General features: G+C 35.6%; 2 protein-coding genes across 3 annotated transcripts; one reads left to right on the forward strand and one right to left on the reverse strand.

Annotated features, from left to right (window-relative positions):
• Window positions 1-1,248: 1,248 nt before the first annotated feature.
• Nclb (PWP1 homolog no child left behind) lies at window positions 1,249-13,679 on the reverse strand. 2 transcript variants are annotated; one of them, XM_072906280.1, is made up of 13 exons: window positions 13,486-13,679; window positions 13,037-13,165; window positions 12,789-12,974; window positions 12,469-12,626; window positions 12,039-12,387; window positions 11,824-11,947; window positions 11,554-11,745; window positions 11,141-11,472; window positions 10,324-10,637; window positions 5,706-6,277; window positions 4,720-5,598; window positions 4,441-4,562; window positions 1,249-3,813 (listed from the first exon to the last, which is right to left on the reverse strand). In XM_072906280.1, exons 1-13 carry the CDS (start codon window positions 13,486-13,488, stop codon window positions 2,314-2,316), a joined length of 4,860 nt encoding a protein of 1,619 aa, XP_072762381.1. In that variant the 5' UTR covers window positions 13,489-13,679; the 3' UTR covers window positions 1,249-2,313. The 2 variants fall into 2 exon arrangements, with proteins under 2 accessions (XP_072762381.1, XP_072762382.1); XM_072906281.1 differs by having other exon boundaries at window positions 12,469-12,623; window positions 13,486-13,678.
• Window positions 7,431-9,315, forward strand: LOC140673401 (uncharacterized). The gene is made up of 3 exons (XM_072906370.1): window positions 7,431-7,556; window positions 7,876-7,975; window positions 8,678-9,315. Exons 1-3 carry the CDS (start codon window positions 7,490-7,492, stop codon window positions 8,781-8,783), a joined length of 273 nt encoding a protein of 90 aa, XP_072762471.1. The 5' UTR covers window positions 7,431-7,489; the 3' UTR covers window positions 8,784-9,315.
• Window positions 13,680-14,102: the final 423 nt, after the last annotated feature.

A 14,102-nucleotide genomic window follows, 5' to 3' on the forward strand; every position in this document is an offset into this window, starting at 1 on the left:
AATCACCTTGATAATTAACAATCACTTTGGTAATTAAGAACTTTCTTCTCGAGGATGACTCAAGGTGTTAATAAATAAACGTAATCGTAGAGTTTATCATCGTAATATAAGACATTTGTGTAAGTCGTCAAGTTTCGATTACAGAAATGTATCAGAGGATCTTTCTTTCGAAAAATCTTTAGTAAATCGTTCGGCTGAATTAAAGAAGAGATGAGGATAAACGTAGAGGACTATTTCTTCCTGAGGGACCCTCCATACCTTCGTGCGTCCCCGGGGACTCTCATTTTTCACTTTTCGAGAATCCTTTTTCTTTTTATTATACACTATTAATATACACATCTCTTTAATGAAACACGCGTCATCTTGACGATTTTATGGTACAAGTACAAAATATCGAAACTTTCCGATGTCTATTAAAATTTTCTACGGATAAATTTCTATCTTTTTTTTTATGAGTATTTTTTTAGTGATACTTTTTTTTTTTTTTTTTAATTTGGAATACAGTTTTCCAAGCATATATAATCTTAATTTGTGTTGGTCCTCTTTGACAAGTTGTTTATTTCAAGTTGTCACGCGGTTGTAGACTAATTATTACTTTCTTGCATTAGGACTTAATTTGCAGAATGCAATTTTGATTAAATATTGTGTTCGACGAATTGTATAATTATTATTTGCAAGTTATTGTAATATTTTTTATAATTTTCTTTCTATTTTATATTTAATATCGAACGAGATAAGCGAAGAAGAAATGTGAATTTTTTCAGAAGTATTAATATATATTCGTTCTCAAATATTAAACGTCCAGTGAGAAATGCAGATCGAAAAAATCTTTCCGCTTGTCATTTCTCACTGTAATTCTTTGATAATGATTCATTTTAAACGCATAATAACGTAATATGCGTTTACATCTTACTCTCGCAACGAAATATGTTTATATATATATATATATATATATATATATATATATATATAAAATATTATGTATTTATCGAGAACGTCTAATAAATCGAATATGTCTAATGCATATATAGTGATTGATATTTTCCAATTAAATAATTACTTGATCTTCGAAATATATTTGTATGCAGAAAATTGATTTCATTAAATATAAATTATTTCATTTATTTAAAAAATTTTTAAAACAATTTTATTACACAAAAGCTCAAATTATACAATATTTAGGATCTTTAGATATTATTTAGGATTAAAAGGATCACACTGGATTGTCAATGACTAAATTATACGAGAGATCATCAAATAAATTTTATTGTACTAACGTATGACTCATCGGGATGATATATACATGACGTAAATCACAAGCGCGCGCGAGCCTAATTTATTTCACGGGATGAAAAAGAGCGATGATAGAGAGAAAAATATACATCTATTGCACGAATAAAGTGAAGCTTTCTTATTTAATTACGATACGAGTGTAAACTAATTATGTTCGTTGTGTATCGAATTAACATTAAGAATTAGAATACTTGCACATTTTATTGCAATCTTTGACAGTGAATAAAATAAAACAATCTATAATGTGGCACATGTAAAAAAAAAAAAAAAAAAAAAAAAATAATTCAGATCTGGCTAGCAAAATAAATACAGCCGAGAGTGAGAAGCAAAATTCTCCATTTCTCACAAATTGCACGCTACCCATATTTATCAATATAGGGTTCTTTATATTATAGAACAACTTTGATGTAACAAAATATAAATAAAAAAAATATATATGTATATACGTACATGCCTAAGCCACAAAAATCTATTTGATGATTAAAATATTATGCATGTTCGATTCAACACAATTAAAGCGAATAAAATAATTTGAAGATGTAAAGCATTTATCGTTATCAATATCACATCATAATCAGTATCATATTAAGTGTTTATCAAATATATGGCAAGTTATTAAAAATAGCTAAAAAATGAAAATAGAGAATAATTGCTTTGAAGAAATACATTTAAAGTCAATTTCTAAAATGTAATTAATTATACAAAGCATTCCAAGATACGTATTATTCAGGTTAATCAGAACAAGATTTTCTCCCGATTATTTTATCAATTAAATCATTCAATTTCCTAATTAGGAACCTGAATAATATGTATCTTGGAATGCTTTGTATAATTAATTACATTTTAGAAATAGACTTTAAATATATTTCTTCAAAGCAATTATTCTCTATTTTTTTATTTTTTAGCTATTTTTAATAACTTGCCATATATTTGATAAACACATCTAGGAAGATGTGTTTATAAACTTTTGTGGCTGAGCATGTAGGAAATCTCACGGGTATTTATCTCGAGGAAACAGATTTAGTCATCTTGAAGGAGACTCAGTGGATCCTCGACGATCTTCTCGGCCGTTTTCTTCAGGTCTCTAGTGACCGATTTCTTCATGGCCGGTTTTGAACTCTGCGTGATCGTTGTCGTATTTATCTTCGACTCTGTCGACGTAGACGACTGTTTGCCGAAGATATGACCGTCGTCGTCGTCGTTCTCATCATCTGACGCAAACAGGGACTTGACGACTTTCTTAGGAACAACTTTTCTCGTGGCGAAGAGATTGGCATCGTCGTCATCGTTGGACGCCACGTCGCCAAAAATATCCTTCAAGTTCGAGCTCTTGACTTGAGAATCGGCAAGATCGTGTTTGGGCTCCGAAAACGATGTGCTATCCGATTTCTGTGACTGCCCGGACGATTCAACAAACAGACTGGAATCGTCGTCATCGTCGTCATCGAAAATGTTGTTCTTCTTTCGTCCAGGTTGAGCAAGATTTGATTTTTGATTGTCCTGCTTTGTTTTGCTGGATACGCTGCCGAAAAGACTGTTATCCTCGTGACGTGCATCGTCATCGTCACCAAAGAGACCAATCTTTGTGTCTCGCAACGGTTTCTTCACCGTTTTCTTCAGCGGCGCTGAGGAAAACAGATCGCCGCCCACATCGTCGTCCGCGAATAGATCCAAGATCTTTTTCTTCGGCTCACTCGATTTTTTTGCTGAGCCACTAGAGAACAGACTATCGTCCGATTCGGAAAACAACAATCCTTTGCTTTTCTCCGGCGACGGCGTCTTCGTGACAAATGCGAACAATTGACTAGGATCCTTCAGTGGGTCGTGGCTGTTGTCGCGCAGAGGATCGCTCGGCTCTTCGCTGGACTCTCTACTCGTTTCACCTCGCTCTTCGTTGATTGTACTCTTATCATCCTTCTTCTCAGAGTTTTTTAAAGTGTCCGACTTGGTATCAACATCCGATCGCATTAATTCGCTAGAATCTAGTTTAAGACTTTTTTTGTTATTCACAGTGTTTATGTCGATATCGTCGATATTTCTAATCACGGTATCGATTAGAGGTTTGACAGCGACAGGTGTTATGTCGGACTGTCCATCGTCGATCGGCGAAAGTATCGGTGCCCTACCGAACAACGTATCCTCTCTTTGTGGATCCTCTGGCAGATCTGGCGGCACGTCGAACAGATCTTCTTCGTCGGTGGATGGCGACAACAAAGTGTTCTTGTTCACACTCATCGAGCTTTCCTTGCTGATGCTACCTAGTTCGGACTTGTCGTCTGTGGAAGAAGGATCGACTGTCGAGCGTTGAGCGTTGTTGGCAGTTAAACGATCAGCTGCGCTGATTGCCGGAGCGCCAGACAAATCTTTGGTGGACGAGAAGGTACTAGTATGACTTTCGTCCAAAGAGTTATCGTTGTCCGCACTGTCGACTGTGTCGAAATCAATCCCACTGTGTCGTAATGCGGACTTTCGGGCGTGTCGACTCTGAGGACGACGTTTTGCTTGAATCCTTACTCGGCTCTAAAAAAGAAAATTAACAAATTATTCATAATATTTCAAATAAACAGGCATGTCTTAATTAATATTAACGAAACATCTGCTCAGATGTGTTAAAAAAAATATATTGTAAAAGACTTATAGCCGGATAAGCATAGAAATAGTGCCCCGGGTGAGTTTTTAAATAATACTTGGCCGGTCATTTCCTTATTTTTTTACTATGCTGCAACTCGAAAAAATTGAAAAAATTTGAGAGTATTGAAACATATAAAAAATATTCTCTAAAAGTTTGATGACTGAATCTCGAAAAAAACATGTTAAAAAAGCCATTTCTTAATTTCAATCTTTTTTTTCAAATATTTACAGAAAAGAAAAATAAAAACTGAAAATGATGTTTTTCTCGATAACTCAGAAAATAATAGAGTTAGGGAGCTGAAATTTTGAGGAAAATTTTTTTTACAGTGAAAACATGACAGGCTAAATGTTATCTGAAAATTCGTCGGGGGCATTTTTAGTATACTTACCCGGCTATAGCCTTTCATTGAATTTCATTAAAAGCTACTTTTCTTCTTTTTATTCTAAGAAACTTTTGTAAAATATTATGTAAGATTTAACAAATAAATAAAATTTATGTTTCAGTTTAATAAGTACCTTAGACGCGGTAGTAGACAACGTTTCTACTTGAGCTAGATCGTCAAAATTTATAGCCACTTCAACGTTACTAGCAGTGGAGATTGTTGTGGAATAAGAAGACTCTTTGCGCGCGCTACCTTCTGTAAAAGTAATTTCTTAAATTATTTCACAATTCACAAACTTTTAGTTAATTTAATAAATATTAATAATATTATAAATATTAATTTAATAAATATTAAAAACCCAAAGTATATTAAAATTATATTACAAGTAGAAATCTTGTTAAAGAATAATCACCCGATACACTAGGAGGCGAAACGTATCCGCTGGTACCCTGCTCTTCATTGTCTCTATCCACGATGTCTTCATCTTCATCCGCCTTGTCTTCGCTCTTCCTCCATAATGGCGGCGCATCCATCGGCGAGAGTATCTTCAAGTCGCTCATCTTCTCCATTAGATTCTTTATCTTACCAGACACCGATTTTCGGGGAACTTGTTGGCCGTTCTGTTCCTCGGATGGTGGCGAAGAAGTTGTCCGAATGCTCAGTGTCTTCGGCGGTGAATTCTTTTTTGTCCTGCCATCTTCTTCAGCTTTGGAGGACGTTTCTCCGACTTCAGCTTTATTTTTTTCCTCATTTATATTACTCTTTGCGACTACGTTTTTGGATTCCGTAGTCGTTTTGATATCACGATTTGAAGTTGAAAATTCCGCGTCTTTATTTTGCTCAAGTTCCTGCAGCTTCTCGATAATGTTTTTTTTTACTTCTTTGGATTCAGCTTTCAATCGCTCGTCCTCGCGTGGCACTGGGTCCTTTTTGCTGAACAGATCGTCGTAATCGTCGTTCTCAAACAGAAGGTTTCGGTTTTTCGTTGCTTTCGAAAACAACCCATCCGTATAATCCGAAGAATCATTTTTGTTCTTTTCAGCTTCCAGACTAGAAACATTTTTGGAGACATCGATCTTTGGTTCAACTGATGCGCCTTTCTCTACTACCGAAGAGTGTCTGTTATCGCTCGTCTTGTTCGACAAAAACAAATCATCCTCGTCCTCGAAGAGGACATCAGTCTTACGGTCGCTCTTCGGTTTCGTCGGCTTCGCGCCGGTGAACAAATCGCCATCGTCGTCGTCGAAAAGACTGATCCTCTTTGACTCCATTTTCGTGTTTTGTAAATTATCTAACGAATTACAAAAGCAAAAATAATGAAATCGTGAATAAAGTCTTGTCAGAATAAAATGTTATTCGAAGAATCAAAGAAATCAAAAACACGTGGTCTATACTCACCGACGTTACTGCTCTTCGACGTTACTGAATATTGCTCCCGGCCACGACTGTCGAACAAATCATCCGAAGGAGCATCCTTTGACTTTGATGTCACGCCGAATATATCAATATCCGGTGCGTCCTTGCCACCGAATATGTTGTTGTCGTCAAACAGACCGCCACTCCTCGCAGGTGTCTTGGTCGTCCTATCGCTTGACGAGACCGCGGCGAAGAAGTCTGTGCTTTTTTGCGATCTGGAACCGGAACTCGCGGCGGAAAAGAGCTCGTCGCCGGAATCGGAATCATCAAAGAGCAAAGAGATCTTCGATTTTGGACCTCGCTTCGAGTCCGACTTGGTGGGCAACGGCGGGGGCCCGAAAAGATCGTCGTTCTCGAACACGTCGTCCTGCAGCAACGACAAGTTGTCTTGCTGCTCCTGTCGTGATTGCTGCTGATGGTTATTGCCGTTGTTATTCACCGGGTTAGCGGGAGAGCGTGTTTGGGCCGTGAAAAGACTGTCGCTGGTAACACGCTCGCGGTAGATTTCCTCGGACTTGAGCCTCGTCGAGGTCATCTCCGGTTGGAAGTTCATCCTGAGGAAAGAAAAAGATGAGTATTTTAAATTACTTTGGAAAAGCAAGAAATATTAATATTTATCTTTCAACGGCAAAAACCAGAGAAAGAGATATAAGATATAAATAATAATAATAATAAAAGTATATTTAATTAATGCCTGAGATTATTGTGCGAAGGTTGTAAAATTTTATCTTACATGTGTAAAATGTAATGATCTATTAATGCGATCTGTAATCAAATCTCTTACTCCGCATTGAAGCAAACGTATTCGCGCCAACGAAAATTTGTCTTTGCTCAAAAATTCGTCGTCTAAACTTTATCGAGCGTCGCGATAAATAATGACCTATGACTTAGATACTATTTGATGTTAAGTATAATCTGCCTGTGTGAACACATACATTGCGGATAATTGATGAAACGTCTCTATTTAATAGGTGATTTTATCTCGGGATAATTTATTTTACATTTTAAATCAAGCTTTTCTTGCGGATGTTTGTGCTCATTAATGTACATATTTATAAAGCATTTCGATTTACGTCATTTTTTTTTACAAGAATAAAGAGGTAAATGATCATATGATCATGTAAATATTGTTAGCTTATCAACTTATTCGCTGCAAATTGTCTTATAAATATAAATACTTATATCTGTTTGTCGATTAGACATTTGTCGTAATTCTTGTCTCAAAACTATATAATGTTGACGCTTGTTTTTTGTCATAAAAATAAATTACAATATATATATGTAAAAATCCTGTCTTTCTGCGACTTAAATTTCCATCCGGGAAAGATCAACGAGAAACTTTTGCCTTATTACACGCCTATTTCGAAACAAACTAAACACTCGAGTGTATAATTAGCGGAGGTCCTCTCTATCAGACGTGTAAGTCCAAACGTAAACATTCACGAATTTTAATTGACATTTAACGCGCCGTTTGAAACAAAGAGTGATAAACACGGTCAGACGACAAAAATGAGACTACGACGTGGCCGAGTACGTTATCGTTGATTAACGGCTTAGCACTCTGATTCGACACCTTCTTTCCTTTCTTTTTATTTTATCCTGTTGCTATGTCTCTCCGCGTATTGCGTTCTTTCGAGTTGTTCTCTTAGAGGTCACACCGTCGTTTAAGAGAGGAGGGAGAAACGATATATAAAAGAGCTGGAAGAGTATTTTAGCCTAATTGACGTCTCCACTTCCTGGTGTCTTTCTAAGCAAGAGAGAAGACGATGAAGGGTTGTTGCGCGATATTTTTGCTGATGGTATGCGTCTTTGCGCACGCTGCTCGCTTGCCAGGTAAGTTTGCGTAACTTGACTTGATTAGAAGAGTACTTAGGATGCCGAGAGAAAGAGATCCGGATACTGCGAAAAAATAAACACAGTGAAGCGGCTTAAGATCTTGCGAATATATATATATATATATATATATATATATATATATATATGTGAATATATAAATATATATATGAATATATATATTGGAAGCGAGACTCTGTCTTCGATGACAGATCATCTTCGGTGTAAACAAAATAAAATAACTACTCTGAAAACGAATAAAACGTTCAATGCATCAATGAATAAAATTGATCTATATAATATGATTTTATTTACGTAGACAGCTGCTCGTATGAAGACGAAACTCTAAGTGTGGGTGAACATATTCGTCAATGCTTACGGATCACTTGCCACGCGAATGGTAATATTTCAGCGCTCGGGTGAGTCCAAGATTTATTTTTCAAATTAATTAATTTTGCTTAAAATGTATCTCTTCGTTACACCTAAAAAAATTTGCATTTACAATACTGATGCTTGATCGTTTAAATCTCTATTCAAGGAAACCGGTGATTATATAAAGAGTTTTTGATAACCGGTTATCCCGACCTTTGGCTGTAATGCAAATCGATTTTTCGACCAAAATGCACGGTAGTGATAATTGATACACTAGTAATCATTCGAATTAAAAAAATAATTAGAAAAGCCTCCTTGAGATTTTGACCGAGGGATCTTGTCTTTTTTTTTTTTTTTTTTTTTTTTTTTTTTTTGTAACGTTGAATGATTACTTTTTTGTCAAAGCTTTTGAATCCGCAAAATCGGTTACGAGAGAGAAAGAACTATTTATAGTTTTACGTATGTGACTTCCACTCTATTTGCGATGCAGAGAAAGTACGTGATTTCTGGAGCACGATACACTTGCCAACAAATCAAAGAGACTATTGGCTTACTTTAGTTATACTGCAACAAAATATCTATGAAATAAGAATGATATTTTATATTACACATTTAAATTTGTAAATTTCTTTCTTTGTGACAATAAATAATACTTTCGCTAATTAATAATAAATAAAACTTTCTTTGTAAAATTTTATCTTCTGATCTCAGCAATATTTAATTCTTATATATTTTGTTTCTTTTTCCAGATGTCCTCTTGTCCAGTGTCTGGAAGAGAAGCAAATCGGTTATCAAAAGATGGACAATAGCAAGCCTTATCCAGAGTGTTGTGAAAGACCAATTTGCAAGGAGTAGGGAGAATCCTAAAGGAATCGAACCCTTTCTATACCAAGTATTTTCTTAAAAAAAAAAGACAATAAAAAAAAATAATAAAAAGATCGCTCTCATCTAAATCTGAAGAGATCCAAGATCACTTCTTGTCTATTACATATTTATCTGGACCAACTGGATAGAAATCGAGGTGTCTCGCGCGCACGATATCGCCAAAACCGAATTTATCTACTTGCGTCCTGGTTGCTTCTCGTCGCTCATACTATTTTTAGTTCGCATCACCGTCGCATTTCGCGATTCTTTACGTGCGATTCCTTCGTGCGACGAGAAACGCAAAAACACTTTCCTCCCTTAAATTCCGCAAAGTTAACAATAAGTAAAAAATTTCCAAAACGCCATTAATTCAAATAAACGCTTGAACTAAACTTCCGCCCAAATCCCCGCTTTATACGTCTTTCAAAGAAATAAAATAAATTATGACAATAATACTAATAATAATAAAATTATGTTTTCATAACAATAAAAGTTCTTGTCTCTCGCAAAGAGAAAGCAATATTTATTCCATGAATAAATTTTGATTTTAATTCGAATCAGTCGGAGAGTGCGTCGACTTTATTTTTTTTACTTGCCTTTCATTTTTCTCGGAGATGAGTCAGTCAGTTTCTGGAACGACAGTTTGCGTACAATGAGTTCTTTTCATTAAAATCACCTCGGACCGAGTCACTTGGGAATTTTTCTACCCGGTCGTCGTCGTTTCGCGAGATTGGACGGTGAGAGAGTCAACAACTGGCGACAGGCAACGCATATTCGGTCGAACTGAAGAGGCTTGCCTTGGACGCCCGCGTGGTATTTACTCGCCGCGAGATAGCGGCGTAATGGAACGTAACGTAAGGCGAGTGACTAAGGTTCGGGTCATCGATTCAATGACACTGTAAAGTACTTGGCACGCTTAGTTGTCCTGAGAGAGAGAGAGAGAAAGAGAGAGAGAGAATGGGCTGGCACGCACATCCGATTTACCGGTCCGAGGAGAACCGAGAGACTGTCTAAATAAATAATATTCCTCGAAAATCAAGCAGCTTCAGGTGTTGTTGACGCAGTTGACCTCGACGACAATTCTCATTCCGCGTGTATTCTGGACACAACGTTAGCGTCCGTGAATACGCAATAAAGCCGCAATCTCTTTGTTTTAGATGCTGACCTCGACGAACGTCAGTATCATGTGTCATCGGATACAAGTTTCTATGCGTCAAATGTAACTGGAGATTCTCAGAGAATCGTCTAGTTCAGCATTTGATACGAGTAAGTGCACGCGATCGGTGATGATAGTCTAGATCTAATTTGAGATAAAGTTTTCATATCTACGATTTAATTGAAAATTTTAACGCGATAGAAATTAATTTAAGATATGTAACGCAGTTGTTTAGTCAGCTTTTAAGTGAAAAAAAAAAAAAAAAAAAAAAAAAAATTTCTTTCAACGTAATTTTATCGAACGGGATATATTCAGCCAAAAGATGTTTATAAAACGCTGTAAAAAATTATTAAGTAGAAAAGAATGGCAACTTACCACAAACCAGATCCGGCCGTGTTATCGATGCTAAGACTATTATATATCCCGCTACTGTTGGTGTTTTCGATCGCATTCTCCGCGGAATTTTCGGCGGGCGTGATCTGCAAACGGCGGTCCGCGATCGCGGCGTTATCGTTGGAAATGTCTCTCTCCGCAGACGCCAGCTCAGTGTTGTTTTTCGTCGCGTCATCACTGTTTCCTGGCTCACTATCGGACGTTGAGCCAGATGATTCCTGCCGTCGTTGCATTATCCGACTCGACAGTTTGCTCTCGATGTCTGACGACAAAACACTCTTGCCGAGTACCGATTCCTGTAATTTATTTTAAAATAAATTACAACAAATCTCTATCAGTCAAGTGTGTGAATTTTATTGTGATATATAATTGCAATTTTAATTTTAATTATCAGTGTAATCATGTAAAAATATTAATGCGCGCATATAATTAATCCTTAAATCCTTAATTAATACCTCATGTATGAATTATCTTGACCCTATTGATATTTAAAAAAAAAATATTAAAAAATGACTTTTTAACTTTTGTTATATGATCATTTTCTATAGATATTACGGAATATATATAAATTTTGTAGATTTTTTTTTAAATATTCTAAGCAGCTAAAACTGCAACAAGACATTGTGACAAGAGCAAGAAATGTGACCTAGAGGAGTTAACATTATATATAATAACATACATAACTTTGAAAATTAAAATTAAGTAAATTAAATTGCAAAAAAAAAGTTGATGAAAAATCATGTTCGAATATGCATATGAATATTGTCAAAAAGATGTACAAATTATATCAACAACTTACCTTCTTACTCGACTCCTGAATCGTATTTGTAAAAGATGGCATACCCGCAGCTTTATGAGATTCCTTCTTGGGGCTTCCGAACAGATTCGCATCATCGTTTTCATCATCGTTGAACAGACCCGAGGCGTTGACATTAGATTCCGGCGTGCTAGTTGCGATGTTACCGGTAGTCTTCATGACGTTTAAAAATCCCTTCGCTGTGGGACGAATATTATCACCGACGGGCTCTTTCGCGTGTTTCTTGATGATGTTTATCGATGAAAAGATATCCGAATCTTCGTCTGAATCGGCATCGGCAAACAGATCGTCGATCGCTGATTTTGGCTTCGTTGCTGAAAGCATAATTAAAAGAAAAATAAATCTGAATTATGAAACGAGAGAGTTTAACAAAAATAAAAACTAAAAAGCCTTACAAACTATATTAATCGGTGGCGGCACGTCAATACTGGGTGGTATAATATTGCTCCTCTTATAAGATTTGATCGGTTTCTCTTTCCACAAGTTTGCAGACACCTGATCATCGAAAAGGCCCTTCTTGTTGCTGAACAAATTATCTGAACTATCGCTAAATACATTTTCATCCTTCTCCGATGTAAATAAATCACCTATAGAGAGATAAAGATCATTAGAAAGTCATGTAAATAGATTTTATTTTCTTGATAAAGATTGTTAAATACACGTACTTTTAAATCGATTGATCGACGATTCACTGGCCTCATCCACAATGACAGGATTCTGCGCTTGGCGAACAGTACCTAATCGTTTGGCCAATTCCTCTGCAAAATTTGGCTCTGTTTCATTCGATGTCTGCAATAGAAAATAATATTCATAATAGATTCATTTGAAAAGTTTTTGAAGATTAAAATATCTATAGAGAATTTTACAAGCGATCAATTACCTTTGATACATTGTTAGGGGTGACAGATTCAGAGGCAGAATTTATATTATTTTGAGAAATTGTATCCGCCTTATAAGGTGCATTATTTGAATCATTATAATTGTCCGAATCACTAGAGGACGATGACAATCTCGCTATATTTACATCCGGATTATGTCGGCTGTTAAATATCTTTTGTACACTTGTGTCCTCTTTTTCACTTTCTGATTCGTCCCTTTCTTCGTCAGCTTGTTCGGACTCGCTGCTACTGCTTTCCAAACCTATCTTATTCGACGCCATCCACTTGTCAGAACCAATAACGTATGGTAGAGGCCGATCTTGATAGGGATCATTGGGCCCAACAATGACACTGTACACCGATGATATTTTAGAATGGAAGAAAATATAGAATTTTATATGGCAATGAAAATAAAGACACAGCGTGATATACCTGAACACTACTGCACCGCCTTCATCTTCCTCTTCGCTGTCGCTACAAGCTACATCCATTACTTTGTACTTTTCATCCATAATATTTAAACCTTGCTTAACACTCTTGCTTATGCTAGCTAGGAGACTCTCTGGTACTAAATCCTGAGTCTTTGTCTTCTCATGAAAATTAAGAAAAATTTATTTTATTTGAATATATTAAAAAATGGATTTTTCAGATATTTTAGATATTTATCAAAGAGTAGTATTATATATTTATCGTAAAGTATATACTGAAATATATTGATAAATATTAATTCTTTGAAACATACATATACTTACTTCTTGTTTCTCAGAATTTTCCTTAAGTTCTATATCATCTTCTTGAACACGGCTTTCAATAAATTGAGTATTGGCTAAAGCCAAAGATGTATTAGTAACATTGTCTACTAATATCCCTGTTTCTTTTAATTGTGTCGTTAATGTGTCTAAAGCAGCTTGAGTCTTGTTGGTTCTAGTCATCAGATTCTAAAATTTTATACAAAATAATATAAGTACATCATGATAATACATTATAAAATAAACCATACCTCAGAGAATTGTTGAAGATGCTTGAGAAGTCCAACATCACCCGCCAGACTCCACTCCCTCCTCTTCTTCCTCATCTCTTCTGTAGTCCAGGGATAATCCCATGATTTATCTATACCATCTGACGGTTCCTATCACAATAAAATAACTAATCAAAAAGTTCATTCTGTTTACTTCTTGTCACAATAAAAAAAAATCTAAAGAAAAAACAAATTATCAAATACTGAATATAATATGTACCAACAAATAAATGTATATCGATTTATGAATATCAAACTTAGTTCAATTAGAAAAAAAGAGGATTTTTCGACAGTAGAAAAGGAAGCTGTACAATTGGACCGATCTCGCGAAATGAATATAATTTCGCATGAAAGTCGCATACAACACGTCCCTTTATTTATACCTGCTAACCTAAACGAGAGCAAATGTCAGCGTAATATATCTCACTCACCATGTCGAGCAGCTCGCGCCCGCCTATCCAGCACACGGAGAAAGCACAAGAAACTTTCCCTCTCGCGATCACATTTAAGCGGATCGGCGGAAGAAAACCGTGCCCGGAACACTCTCCTTATCGAAATTCGCACTGTACGGGAGGGAGGAAAAAAAAAAAGAAACGCCCGCACCGCGAGCGGATTATCGGAGCAATGTGAGCTTGGCGCTGTCAGACGTCGACGCCAAGGGCGGGTGACAATCTCAAATATAAACATCTTTATCTTGTGATATATATACGTTACGTATACATATACGACGAGAATGTAAATAATACTGTCATCCTGGACGATGGAAAAAAGTAATATATCTACAAGACAGATAATATATACTCTTTTATATAAATGTCGATATATATATATATATATACTACACGTGATCAAATTTAACGCTCTAAAATATTAAATGTAAATTATATTAAATGTAAATCGAAAAATATGTAGAAATTTACTGTGTATAAATACACTTACTGAATATTTATAACTTGATGCTAGTATAGAATATAAATAAATAAATAAATAAATAAATAATATACATTATATAATTGTGGATCTAGCACGGACACGAACCAATCGGTCA

This window comes from Anoplolepis gracilipes, chromosome 14, assembly GCF_047496725.1.
Source record: "Anoplolepis gracilipes chromosome 14, ASM4749672v1, whole genome shotgun sequence".
Lineage (NCBI taxonomy): Eukaryota > Metazoa > Arthropoda > Insecta > Hymenoptera > Formicidae > Anoplolepis > Anoplolepis gracilipes.